General features: G+C 23.0%; 4 protein-coding genes and 1 pseudogene across 4 annotated transcripts; 4 read left to right on the top strand and 1 right to left on the bottom strand.

The window, feature by feature from the left end:
- Positions 1–500: 500 nt before the first annotated feature.
- PVX_103680 (variable surface protein Vir21, putative) lies at positions 501–1,845 on the top strand (the record flags this gene model as incomplete). Its single annotated transcript, XM_001612557.1, has 3 exons — positions 501–548; positions 685–1,560; positions 1,684–1,845. 3 exons carry the CDS (start codon positions 501–503, stop codon positions 1,843–1,845), a joined length of 1,086 nt encoding a protein of 361 aa, XP_001612607.1.
- Positions 1,846–2,549: 704 nt separating this feature from the next.
- PVX_103675 lies at positions 2,550–3,938 on the top strand (annotated as a pseudogene).
- Positions 3,939–5,934: 1,996 nt separating this feature from the next.
- Positions 5,935–7,565, top strand: PVX_103670 (variable surface protein Vir6-like; the record flags this gene model as incomplete). Its single annotated transcript, XM_001612556.1, has 3 exons — positions 5,935–5,961; positions 6,103–7,293; positions 7,404–7,565. 3 exons carry the CDS (start codon positions 5,935–5,937, stop codon positions 7,563–7,565), a joined length of 1,380 nt encoding a protein of 459 aa, XP_001612606.1.
- Positions 7,566–9,912: 2,347 nt separating this feature from the next.
- Positions 9,913–10,955, top strand: PVX_103665 (variable surface protein Vir4/32-like; the record flags this gene model as incomplete). Its single annotated transcript, XM_001612555.1, has 2 exons — positions 9,913–10,635; positions 10,806–10,955. 2 exons carry the CDS (start codon positions 9,913–9,915, stop codon positions 10,953–10,955), a joined length of 873 nt encoding a protein of 290 aa, XP_001612605.1.
- A 2,763-nt stretch (positions 10,956–13,718) lies between these two features.
- Positions 13,719–14,946, bottom strand: PVX_103660 (variable surface protein Vir16/32-related; the record flags this gene model as incomplete). The annotated part of the gene is made up of 2 exons (XM_001612554.1): positions 13,719–14,726; positions 14,872–14,946. The coding sequence occupies 2 exons, from the start codon at positions 14,944–14,946 to the stop codon at positions 13,719–13,721; spliced, it is 1,083 nt and encodes a 360-aa protein (XP_001612604.1).
- Positions 14,947–15,507: the final 561 nt, after the last annotated feature.

The raw sequence follows: 15,507 nt of genomic DNA, 5'->3' as shown, positions 1-15,507 counted from the left end.
TTAATATGAATTGTTGCATTTAAATTATTAAAAGCCAATTCATAATAATTATCTCCTACGTATTCTTTGCTTTTTTATATTACTATCATTTTAAATGTCACGTTTTAAATATATATTTCACTTTATCACATATGGTAATATATGTTAACAAATATTTCCTATTTTTTATAGAATATTAGTAATTTTACATATTAAATGATTTAATCAGACAGTATAAATAACAGTTTTCCTTAAAATACTATATTTTCACGTTCAATAATAGTTTTTTTTTGCATAGCTCTTAGTTGCCTCAATATTAAAAATTACTTTTTTCATTATATGTAAAGAATAATAATTTAAATTTCTTAAGAATATTTTGACAACACGAAATATTAATATATGTATATTTATATGCGAAGTTGCTAAAAATAAATCAACGTAATATTTAGAACATACATAACTATGTTTCTATAATATAATTGCTAAAATCGATATGTATATTTTAATTTCAGTAATCTAACATGAATACTAGTGAAAAAGATTTTTCTGTGGATAAAATTAAAGAAGAAGTATGACTTTTTTTTTGATAAGTGTATTATTTACCGTGAAGTATTTAGATCTACTTTAAGAAATAATATTCTATAATTATTTAATACATATTATAAGTTTGCATATACATATCTAATTTTTTTTTTATTGTAATAGTATAAATTTATAGAAGATTCGAATTTTTACAAAATTTATAATGAATTAAATTGGGACTGTAATTCTGTGAACTATAATGATTCAGGTTCATCCTGTTTTAAAGGTACTTTAGATAAATGGACAAATTTCACTGACGTTAATGATCTCCTAAAGGAACTGTATAGTACTGTATACAGGATATATATTGCAATTATAGGAAATAATAATGATTACTTTGATAAGCACCAAAGTGAATTAAAAAAAATTGGATACATCTATTTGAAGTACTGGTTATATGATAAAATAATGAAAGCTAATTTCGATGATTCTAAAATTGAAAAGCTTTTCCAAGGATGGAATAATTTTGTAGAGCGAGAAATAAAACGTAAACCTAATAATCTTTGCATATTTTATAGTTTAAAAAAAGATGAAATCAAAAAGTTCCAAAAGATATATGCTTTTAATACAATTCTATACGCCAGTGATAAAAAAAGTTCTATAACTTGCGGTAATAATCAGTGTAAGTATATGGACTATTTTGAAGAAGCTTTAACAGAATTTATTAATAGTATTAAAAAATTCTCCAGTGTTTCTTCGAATAACGAGTATTGTAAAGAATTTAACGAATTCCTAAATGTATGCAAGGATGAAAACCCATATGCAGGAATCTCAATAAACTATGAATATAAGAGTTATAGCAGTGATCACAGTAAAAAATACTTATCTGTTGAAGAATATAAAGAAAATCCACTTTATATATATATAAAAAATAACGAATGGATAAAATTTGATAAAATTGCTCATCTTCTCAATACTCAAAATAGTACTACTATCGCAGCAACTTCTGTCGTAGGTTCTGCTATAGAATTATCCTCAATTTTTTACTATTTTTTCAAGGTTAACCTGAATCCCATTTAAAAATATAAAAATTGTACTACAATAAATATAAAATATGCTAGTAAAATCTTACTATAATGAGAGGATTACATTTAATATGCTTGAATTTCAATTTTATTTTAGTTCACGCCTTTTGGAAGCTCTCTACGCACAGGAAAAGGGAAAAATATAGTAAATATTGACCAAGAAGCGCATGATGCATTATTATATACATCGGACGCTGAACAAACACCATTTCAAAGCAGGAAGTACAATGTGGCGTATCACAATTTTAGTGATACATAACCTTGATATATCTAGATTTGCATTAGAATGTATAGTAACAACAATAACTTATATTCTGCTTATATTATTGTGCTTACAAGGTTCCTAAATATATATCTTAAAATTTATAGAAAGGGACAATTATTGTATGAATACTATAAATAATATTATTTTCCTTAAATATTTTATAATACGTTGCATAATCTTGTTTCCTATATCTTATTTACAACATTATGTTAGTGGATGAGAAACTCCCCTAAAAAATGTTGTACTAAATTCAAGAAAATAACATCAAAATTTTATTAGGTTATATTTCAGAATTCTCATTCAATTTTATCGCACATGAATGCATGGACAATAAGGTAAAATATTATAGCAAGCTTTCTGAAATATATAATTTTAATATAACAAAAATATATTTATATATATATTTAACAGAAAAGAAAATAAAGGACATATGATATATTAACTATTTTATGGATTATTGTTTTTTATTTTTACTTATTGCGTTTCCCATTATTTAATATAATTAAGTGACTTTTCATATTTTTCTCCAATACAATTATGTTCTTTTGTTTTTGTAGATAAAAAAGACTTAGTTATAATATTTGTAAATGCTAACATTTTTTGTGATTTCATTATTAACATCTAATTATTAAACACTTAGTATAAAAATGGTAAATTTATTTGTACAATAATTTCTTGTTATATTATAATAAATTAATATGGTTATTTTTATAACTTTTAATATAACATATTCATAATTATATATAATTCCTATAAAAAAATATATATTCACTTATACTTAATTTATATATCTAATAAAATAATTTCTTACCAAAGCTTGTTATATTCTGGTTAAGATGCGATAAGCGTTGGCAAAGACGTAAATATGTAATTTATTTTTTAGTTCAAAATTTGTTTTAATGAAAACCTCAATTGTACATATGTAATATCTAAAATGTGTGATTCTTAAATTAAATATATATTTATGAGCATATATATATTTTTTTCTTAGTATTATATTTTAAAACACCTAACATTATATGATTTTTATGAAAAATTATAGTGAATTAGATGAAAAAAAAGAAAAAACTCCAGAAATATAAAATAAATGTCAATATTGTCAAGATTATATAGCGAATAACGCGGAAAATGGAGTAAAATTAATTAATCTTTGTTAAAAAACATGTAATATTATATTAACTCTTTACGATATTTTGGATAAATGTAGCGATAAAACTGGCAGTGAATAATTTAATTATATGGGATATTGATTTTATTATAATCTTTCGAGACTTACTAAAGAACAATCACTCGTTCCTAACTTATATTCACTAGTATTAATGTATACTGGTGCTAATGGAAGCACTTTTAATAATTGCTCCCTTAGGAACATTAATATAGATAAAAATAAATTTGTTATCAAGAAAACATTATATGAATTTATTGAGAATTACGATGTAATTAAAAGGGAATTTTCACATGAAAATAATTTGAATGTTAAGTCATATTGCAAGAATATTAAAGAAAATTTTCGATTTTTTTTTACAGTATTAAGGAGGAATATATCAATCAAAGTAATTGAGACTACTACAATGAATTTAAACAGTTTAAGGAAATATTTATAATCCTACAGTTTTAAATTTAATATATGATAAATGTAATTACCAAGAGAAATCACGCAAACATGGTTCCAATAGAGAAGATGGCGTTCCATGTTTAAGGGAAAAAAAAATTCATTTTTATTCCTAATATTGGGAGATAATCCAGAAGATATAGTAAATGTTCTACTCAAGCTTTCCACAATATCGGCTCCAATTTTGGCGTTTTTTGTAATTTTGTTTAAGGTAAATATATTTTTCTTGAAAATATAAATAAACCATCATATCACATAAATATTATTTCTATACTATTATAAATATGTAATTAACCTTTTATTTTAATAATAGTTTACTCCATTGGGAAAATCATTAAACAAATTAAAACAAGAAAGAAAAAAATCTGGACCCCCAAAAAAGGAAGAAAACATTCAAGACTACATGAAAAATTATGCTGCATATTTGGATAGCGAAATGAAAAACAGGGTTCATTTAGGTTACCATGCTACATAAGATTAAATTGAAGTTGTGCTAAAACGAGTATATATAATTACGGTACAGTATAATAATTGTAAATATATTTAACATGTCAAGTGTAATAAAGTAGATATAATAATTTTTTTTTATCTATATTTTTGTATGTAACATACTGCAATGTTTATCTTTACATTTTTTAAATCCCTGTTATAATGCATGTACTAATAAATGTTTGTAATTAAAATTATTTTTTCACTGAAAATTTTCTTACTTTTCATTCTGTAATAACTTCAAATGCAATATTAAAAAAATTATTATCAACAATATATTACATAAATATATTAGCAATAAGAAATATGAAATACAATGCAATACAATTAAACATCCAAAAAAAAATTCATTTTTATTAATTCGTAAAGTAAAAACTACTATAATAATTATCTATTTAAATATCCCTTTCATATAAATATATAAAATGTTTATAACTAGGTTAAATATCATATTTTTATTGGAGATGATGGATATTAATATAAATGAAAGTGTGTTATACAAATGTAAGTATATTTGTTCATAAGAAATTCTGTTTTCACTTTATACAGTATAAAAAAAATTAATGATAACTTTATTTATTTTTCATATTATTATATAGAAATTATATTTGTGATTATATAGAAATTTAAATTATTATGTTCCTTTATTATAAGTTATGTATGATAGTTTAACTAATAATAAGAATAATAGGAAAAAAGAATTCTTCAATTTTTTCATTATTAAAATCATAATTTTTCGAAAAAAAATATGTTGCATATTTGAGCTATTAATAAGATGAAAATACATTGTGCCGAAATAAATTATGCTCAATTATTTAGAATTATATGTTAAATTAAATATAACGAAACGAACTTTACTATTCGTATTATAAAAAATTAATTACATGCAATATAATACACAAATAATATAAAATAATTCATATTACATTAATATGAGTTTTTATTTATGAAATGGTGTAAATATCGTAAACATTTTATTGTTCCACATTCGACATCATTGATTGATAAAATTGAGTAAATACAATTTTAATTAAAATAATGCTCAAAAGAAAAATGTACCAAAATGATATAATGTAAATTTCTATCAAATTAACATCAAACAACATATCAAATACCTTAAACGCATGTTATTATTTAATATATATTTACTATTTATGCTTTGATTAATTTTTCTTAAAGTATAATATTAATCAAAATAAAACGAAAAAATTTATGACAAGATAAAAGGGAGAAAAGATATGAATAAGAAATAATTTAAAATATATATCAAACTCAGTATATATTATAACTTTATAAAAGTTAATTTCATATAATTTATATTTTTTTATAACTACGAAAGAATTTAACATGAATACACAATATTTTCTCGTTATGATATCTTCTTTTATTTAGATACTATTTTAATCATATCAAAATTTTTAATTCAAAATAAATCATTTACCCATGTATATTAACCATATAATAAACTAATATTGTGTGCGATATATTATTACTTACTCTTTATTAACTATAAAAGTCAAATGTTTTATACAATATTTAAAGGACTGAATTCGTACATATTAACGAAGATTCAATATTAGGGAATATTATCACATAATAGCAAGATTAATAATTTAGAATAATACAAATTTCTTTGAACATATATATTTTTTTCATAAAATGTTTATTTCCCTGTGTAGCATAATAATTGTGCTGAAAAATATTTAAATTAGTCCTAATTTATTTAGTACATATTGATATACATTAATATAAATTAATTTAATGTATATGTTAATTTTTTTTTATATTTATAATAATATTATAAATTGTAGTAATATATAAAGGAAACATAATAGAAATATAGGTTTATATGACTAAATTTAAAATAATTATTAAATATTTTGCAAAAATTTATTCATTTTTCATCCTAATATTTTATTAAATAATAAATAATACATTCACAGATTTTTATATTTCATTTAACGAACATTTCTGAAAATAAAATGGCGGACCCCGAATTGGATAATATGGTAATTATGTTTTTCTAAGGAGTACATATATATAATTATTTATTAAAATGATTTAGACATCATATATATAACAATAAAATATTTATCATATAATTTTGGCACAACCATTATATATGTTTTAATGGATATATATTTTTTTAGTTACTTACTTTTAAAGATTACATTAAATTTGAAGAAAAATTCGATCCAAGAAAACATTTTTTATCATCAGAAGTAAACTTGAATGATATCCTTCATGAAGCAGATATTACAGGAGATACGAAAAAAAACTATTTAGATGCTTTTAAGTTACTATTAAAACATGTACACCACGATGGTCTTTTTTACTACGGTAATAACCCAGACGCTTGTAAGTATATTAACTACATACTATACAAAGAAGTAGAACATAATATTAAACGAAGCTATGACAAAGATCTCACTTTACTTTTCCAAAAATTTTTGCATGCATACGGAAAAAAATATGGCAGGCCGAATAGATGCATATCTAACATTTATAACATAAAACATGAAACGTATAATACAATAAATGCATTATATAATGTGTATGATAAATACAAGAAATGTTATTTGTTCAATAAAGATACTGTTCATCGTGGTTGTACATTATTTGATGATTTTTTTGCCTCATATGATAACTATATGCGTGATACTAAATCTAAAAGTTTAAAATTTAATGAAATATTACAGAATATTGAAGAACACGCTAAAAATTCTGTTCCATTATATAGATTAGGATGTTACAACTATAAAACAGAACCACGCAGTCCAAAACTATTTAAACCTGACCCTGTACAAAATAGTGAAACACATAAAGAAGTACAAATAAGTCAAACTAGATTACAATCAGTAGATAATATACCACAATATGAAACACACGTAAAAACACATACACTACAAACACAATTACCTGAAAGTGTATCCAGTTCACAAACAGAAAAAGAAAATCTACAAACAGATAAAGAAAATCTACAAACAGATAAAGAAAATCTACAAACAGATAAAGGAAATAGTGCACATGTTAACCATAGTGTAAATGATAGCCATCAGGGTACCTCTCTCCAACAAACAATAGATCCCCCTAAAAGAGCAGATGAAGAACGCACACAACTGTTTCCAAAATTTCAAACTCCCATTATACCTTCATATTTTTCAGAAAGACCATTATATTCAGGACAGCATGGACATGGAGCGGAACAAGTTATTTCAAAAGAGGTAGAAGTGTCCTCACCATCAGTGATGAGTACCATTACTAGTGCTCTAAAGGATGTTGATCCCGTACCAGTCGTTGGTGTATCTGGTGGGATGAGCGCTTTATTTTTACTTTTTAGGGTACTCTAAATTTTAAATTTACACCCATTATGTACAATACATTTAAGAAAAAATTAGAATTATTATCAAATTATTTTATAAAATTCTTAATATAACTTTTTTAATTTTAGTATACTCCAGTTGGAGCCTTCTTTAGAGGAGGACGAGGACGCGTACGTAGAATTCCTAGTGGTTTCCATGGACCATTCTCAGGAGAATTCCCAAATTTTCAAGATTATGAAGGTGGGTATATTGGATATGGCCCAATGAGTATGAATCCGCTCGCGGAATAGTCCATGTTGCGTTATTTCTTCCCAAAAAATAAGTTTATTTATAAGGTGACGATAAAATAAAAATCATACACTCAATAACTATATTTAAACAATTCAAACATAATATCTCTAATGAATATATATTTTTTAAGAAATAAATCTAAATATTTTATAGTTCGTTATATAAAATTGATCCTAATGCATCATATATATAGTTGTACTATTATGATAAATGCCATAAAAGGAAAAGAATAACATAAATAAAGTTTAATTATAAGAAGATTGCATTTATTATTGTTCAAATGATGCATCACAAAACTATTAATAATTCATAAAATATATATTGCATAATTATTACAATGAAAAAAGCATCACAATTTATAAGTATATATGTCAATACACATATACTTGTAATATGTAAATATGCTAAATTTTTCTAACATGCATAATAAAATAATAAATAAAACTAATCACATAACTATTTTTTCTACTATTAAAAGAAATGCTTATATTTTTGTAATTATATTTTAAAAAATGTATTAAACTACATTAGATATATAAACACTCTCCTCCTTGAAATGATACAACATTTTACAAAAATAAATTAATCTAAAATATATATATAAGATTTTATTAATTTTAGAGTATTATAAATGATAGGTATATATTTATAGTAAAAATGCATTTACATGTACGTTATATTATATAATCAATTATTTAATGGAAATCAATTCATAGATTATAATTTTTTCATTTAATTTTATTAAATAATTTCATTTCCAATTTTAGTAACATATTTTTCCTAATTATACATAACAATAAATTTATTATTTTATGATACAAAATACGTACATTAACGAAGATGCTACATCTCTCAAATGAAGTTATACGAAAATATATTTTTTTTAATATATGTAATATAAACTAAATATAAATTAGAAGAAATGAAAATAATTATTCATCCAAACTATAAACATATTTCACAAAATTAATATTAAGATTGAACTATGCAAGCTAAATAATATAACTAAATTATTATCCCTTATTACGTCATATTTAAAGGGTAAATAAGGAGGAATATATCTATTGTCTACACATTTGCAAATATATATTACACATATAATGTTTCTATATTAATTATATATATTTTATTATATCATATCTATAAATTAATGAAATAACAATTAACAATTTTTGATTTATTACATTTAATATTAAGATATTCTTAATAAATGAATATTTACTATAAACATATATCCTTACAATTATTTTACATTTATAATTAAATTCGAATACAATTTCTTTTTGTGCTATAATATAACGAATTTTCAAAAATATAAAAATAATATTGTAGAATGTATATAAATTAAAATACTCTCATTTTCTCTTTTTGATCCTTAAAATATAAATAAATACATTATTCATATTAAATATATATTTTTTATGTATTAATAATTTTTACAGTGAATCAAATATATTTTATAAATTAAAGAAAACAATAAATTAAAATAATATTTATATACTTTGAGATTAAGGTTAAAAATTTTATAGTGTTATTCCAGTATTATATTTTCAAATAAATATTCTTTTTATTCAAAAAATTAATCAGCTTTTTGTATCCTAAAATAAATATATTATACTTATTAGCATTTATGTGCATGAATATCATAATCATGCTAAGAATATGTATCTAATGATATACTACAATTAAATTTTTAAATTAATTTTTCGTTATTATACACATTATTTAATTATAGTATTTTTAACATAAATATATACATAATTACTTTGATTTGAAATTATTTTTACAATTATAGTAATTACAATTAATTTTTATAAAATAGTCTCACATTTTTTTATTATTTTTTTTTTTGCATTTATATTTCACACAGCATTGACATAATTTCATGAACATATATTTTTATAGTAGAAATTCATTTAAATGTTAAAACGCGCACATTTAACATAATTTATTATACTTATTTCAATAATATACGAAAATTACTATTTATAAATTCTAATGTGCGTTAAATGTTCTTTTAGAGAAACAAAATTTTTCTGAAATATATATGATAAAACAGTAGACACATAAACACTCTTACTATAAAACTATATTATATTTTGATTTATTCAAAACAATGCAACGACAAGTTACATCTACAGATTTTTCAGTGATTTACGTTTAATTTATTCATATGAATTATTAGATTTTACTATTTATTTTGATACGCTGTTTTACTTAAATATAAATAAATAATTTTTATAGAAACATTTATTTATGTACTCTTATTATTTATTTTTTATGTAGCAACTGTTCCGGAGTTCTCAATATGATTTATATTCAGAAAAATTTTACGAAGCTATGAACATGGGGTCTGAGTACTTACATGATTATAATCCAATATGTAATTATATAAATGTACATAACCAAGAAAAAGAAGAAATGAAACTAATTTGTAAAAAATATCTAAGATTTTTAAATACATCTAAATCATGGGGTGAAGCAAATTCCAGTTACAATGTTTCCTTACTTCTAAATTATTGGTTATATGATAAATTAACACAAATTTATCGTGATACAAGAAGTAATTTAATTTATGTTGGGTTTGGTGCTCTCCAGTTGATATGGAGTAGATTTAAACCCAGTAGAAGTGAAGAAGAATACTATAAAAAATGTAAGCCTGAACTTGATATGGTTAATCACACGGATTGGAAGAACAGAAAGGACTTATACGATTACTGTATTAATTCTGAATTAATTTCACTAACATGTCCGTTCTACGGTGACAAATGCTTGGAATATTGTGATTATATTGAAAAAAAACGTGATATATATAATCACTTTGAAAGTATTTGTTCTAAAGAAGAAGAAAACTGCCCTCAGTTTTACAGAAAATGCGAGAAATATAATCCTAAAACAATGCTAAATACTTTAAAATGTCATGAAAGGGCTAAGGCCAAAGAAAAAATCACTATGGGTGATGGGGATATGAATCATTTACCGGGACAAAAAGTAGAAGCTGCGGCCAGTGCTCTTGGTACAGAGGAAACCAATGAAACGTCCGGAATTGGAATAAAAGTTACTAATTCAGTACTTGGTGCAGCTCCAGTTTTATTAACTGCTACTGCATTATATAGAGTATGTACATGTTTTATAAACATAAATTAATATAGTATTAACTGGAAAAATTCTCTCATTACATGTACAACAGTAATAAATAAATATATTACATATGTATCTTTTAATTTTTTGCATACTAGTACACACCCTTTGGTTCCTGGATTCGCAAGTTCCGTGGAGGAAACATAAATAGTGTGGGTACCATAGATGTGGTTCCATCTTATATGCAAGAAACGGGTGATATATTTTCTGACAATGATGCAAACTATATATCATATCAACCTATGTAAATTTTATTGTAAGGAAGTGACAAGGTTAATTGAGTTAAGATATATAATACTAATATTCACATATTTCAAGTGCATGTCGAATTAAGACCAGAAAAATAGCAGAAAAAATAGGAATAATAATAAAGGATTTATAAGTGAAAATATAAAATAAATAATAATGTAAAAATAAAGCTAAAAAGAATAAATATAGAAGTAGATAAAATGTTAATATAATATACTCAGTATTTCTATGATAACACTAATTTATATAAATATTAATCTACTTCTATATTGCAAAATATTATTTTATTACTTTGTATTAAAAAGTTTAATTTACGAATAAATGTACAATTGGTTAAAAAATATATTAATGTATATGTGTTGCTAATATTTTATGTTTTTTACATTTACACACAACATTACATTTAAATGGTATATTTGCCGTAATATCATAAATTTATACCCAATACACAAATATATTATAGACATATTTAATTTAATCCATATAAGTTCTTAATAGGTGAAAAATAAATTAGTATCAATAACGCATTCATTTTACATATTTATCATTTAATAAAAAGCATAAATTGCACAATTCTAATATATAACTCTTTAAAAACAATATAATAAAAAATATATGTATAAATAAATTTTTTTTTAAATATTTATTATATATTAAAATTAATGTTCGCACATTTTATTCATTATAAACTGATTAAATATTTCATTAATTTATGCATTTTTGCTACACATAATTTAGTTTCATTCCTGTATATTTTATTTTCCTTATAACACAAAATGTAGCAACATTTATTTATACAAAGATAAATTTAAAGTATAATTTATCTTTAAGCACAATATTTTTCCATTAATTCTTATTTCATATGTACATTTTTACCTATATATTTGTATGTATAATTACAATATTTATATAGCCTTTTTATGTCATTATATAAAACTTAAAAAGTGGGAACCTATAACTTAACAAGGATCCCACTATTATAAATTTATAATATAATAAATTGTAGACATTAATTATTCTATCTTTAATACATATATTATTCTAATTTATATAACGGAATTATTTTTCTACCATAAAATAAACATAAACTTTTCCTCATACAATTTATTATTTTTAAATAATGCATTCATCCATAATACGATTAACATAATTACAAATACATCATTATTACTATGCAAACACTAAGTATAACACAAAGCAATATTTATACAATTTATGATAAAATTATACAAAATATATGAGAGGCAATAATTAAAACTTTTTTCGCAGTTAGTATAAAGAATTAGTTAAACCCGTTCCTTAACCTGGTTCCCATAATCTTAAAGTAAGGAACCGATTTGTTTTCAGTTTTAATTATTTATATTGATTATTCATTAAGGGTTATACTTTCATTAAAAGTTACGAACAAATGAATTTTTTTACATTCTCAATATCCCAATACATATATGTGTATAATATAAACCTTAATAAGTTCCTATAATATTATTTATAAGACCTTTTAAGTGTTTCATGATTTTTACAGCACAAGAAATAATATATTATATTAAAAATACACTAAATGGGAATATTTTATATATTCTACATATATCTATAAACAATCCTGTGCCTTGCATCACGAACAATACCTTATTACATGTCTTAACATTTATGCCATACGAACAAATTTAAACATTAATGGTGATGTAATCAGAATCATGTCGTGCCTCACATCTACATAATTTAGAATGGTATAAGCATACAAATTGCAGTTTTGCAAAATTGATATACAATTTATTTTTATAAATAACTAGTGTCGTATTTATGAAGACATTTAGAAGGTATATTTTATGGGAACTCCTCTACATATTTAAATTTCCATACTCTAGTAATATAAAATTTTAAAATATCTTTCTTGAATTATCTAATAATCATTTAATAAAAAAAGGAATATTGCGCTATACTCCTGAGTTGAATATACCCATGCTAACTATATAACGCAATAATATATAATAAAAAAAAATCCCACAAAAAATTATATTACTTCATATTAATATACATCATTTCGTGGATATAATCAAATAATTAAAAAAAATTGAACAAACAATATTATCTTTAATAAATTATATATTTATAAATATGCATCATTATAAAAAAAGAAAATTATTGAAGTAAAAAGCTAAGACATTTTATTTAAATACAAAACCAAAAGGAATGCAACATGCTCAACTCTTTTTATTTTTTAGCTTATGTCACAATATATGTAGTTTATTTTTCAGGTAAATATTTACAATGAGAACATATGACGTGTGTTTTTAGCATTTACCCTTTTTGAAACGTATAGATCGCATCGTATATTTTGCAAATCCTTATTTTCTTAAAGCTCACATTATTACATATATATAAGGTACTCATTAAAATCCCACTATTATATTCGTTTCATGTTTTTCGAAAGACGAATATTATGAAAATACATAGTTTTATGTAAGGCTTAAACTATAATATTTCACCGCATGTCCCTCTTTTTAACTAATTATCCAACGAGGACGCGTATGATAAATTATAACTGCTATCATCAGTAGTGGTATCCAAGGACTCATCACTTCCATATAATAACACAATGTCGTCATAATTAAGGTTAGGTCTAATTCGTTTCCTTACTTTTGCTCGTGTTCGTAACAGGGATCGTCCAAGAGGTGTAAACTAACAAAAAGTTATAAATAATTATCATATAAAAAACAAGTTTATAACATATATAGGAAATTAAAAAAAATATGTTATAGTCACTAAAGCAAAATATCCATTACTATATAAAAGTTATTTTTTACCTTATAGAGGGCATAAAATATCAAGAATGCACCCAACATAGCAAGAATAGGTGGCAAGAACTTTTCTCTGAACATGCGCAATCTAACAAACCTTAGTTGATAATAATAATCACCGTTATCACCCGGAATGTAATATTTACTTCCACGTAACCAATCTCCTAGCCTAGTGTTGAGTAAATTTTCTCTAGATTTTGCTTTTTTCATATCTTCCATTTTTTGCTTATATATTCCATCATTGCGTTTAGGCCTTTCTTTTGCGTCTACAAATATATCATAAACCTTTGAATAACACTCATTTCCATAATATGTTAGAATAACACTAAAGTAGCTCAACTCATTTGCTACACTTGATGGACGATATTTCATATAATCATCAATATATCTTTTACAAGCATATCCATCAACTTTACATGAGTCTCTCCAAGCATAATATACTGGAATTCTTTGTTTTAGGTAGTCAACATATTTAAAGCATGCTTTATACGTATTGGCGATAATCTCCTTTTTCATTTGATTATAATCTTCAAAGAAATCAAATAAATCCTTAATTTCTTGCAGATAACCAATGTTAAGCAGTAATTCTTTATCCGGATAGCATTTGTATTCTTCATTATAAAACTGATTATAAACAATATTTTTCCAAACTTCCTGAACCTTGTCAATAATATTACCCATATTCTCACTATTTTGCTTTGACGATTGCAAATTTTTATATACTTCATCATATAACCAAAAATTTAAATCATAGCACCGCTTCTTATTGAAATCGTCTCCCTCAACATAACTCCCCTGCACCAACCGTATATTTCTACTGAGTTTGTTGAATATATCAGTAACCCATGCATATTGATTTTGCAAATAATATATTCCATTATAATATGTGCTATATATATTATTTGATACACCTTCCTTTAATTTTTGGTCAAATTTGTACGCAGGTAAATGGTGAAACATAATTCGATCACCCTAAAAATTACGAGAATAAAAAATAAAAACTTATTTTCCAAGTATATATTATCCGTACACAATATGCTAGTGTTCCTCATTATCTGTAGAACGCTTAAATAAATTATATGTAAATTATTATTTAGAAAAAATTACTATAATATACCTGTATAGTACTTTTCAGCTCCGAATCAGCACTTTCTTCCTTCTGTAATCCATTATCTGAATCCAGGTAAAACATTTTCCCTTTAGTATTGAAATTGTTACGCGCGAATTAGATAAAATAATAAAGTTTATACATAATAAACAGGTTTTTAACTTTATAATTCAAAATAATATTTGTACATATTCTAACTATTGTTAATCTGTTAATTTATATAAATGTTTCTTAATAAAAAAAAATAACGGCATTCATGTAATGCATACTTTTTTTAACAATATGGCAATTTCAAACCTCCAATGATATGTAAAATATAACTAAAACTTTAACAATTTAAGATATAATGTATAAATATTAAATGAAAAAATAAAAACACATAAAAGCTTATTTAGAATTTATAATTAAAATTACATCAAAAATGTTTTGCACAAAGAACAAATGTACGTAATATACATATAGAAGTATATATTTATAGGAATAATGGATCACCCTTATACTTTATTAATGAAGAAAAGAGGTTATTTTTTTATTTATATTATATTTTTTTATATGGCCCATTATAAATAGGTAATAGTTTAAACCATTTATAATTAACATTCTATCCAGATAATAAATGCATAATTATATTATAAATATTTGTAA

Source organism: Plasmodium vivax, genomic scaffold (genome assembly GCF_000002415.2).
Source record: "Plasmodium vivax scf_7130 genomic scaffold, whole genome shotgun sequence".
Lineage (NCBI taxonomy): Eukaryota > Apicomplexa > Aconoidasida > Haemosporida > Plasmodiidae > Plasmodium > Plasmodium vivax.
Note: the sequence above shows the minus strand (reverse complement) of the source record. Positions and strands in the feature narration are given on the sequence as shown.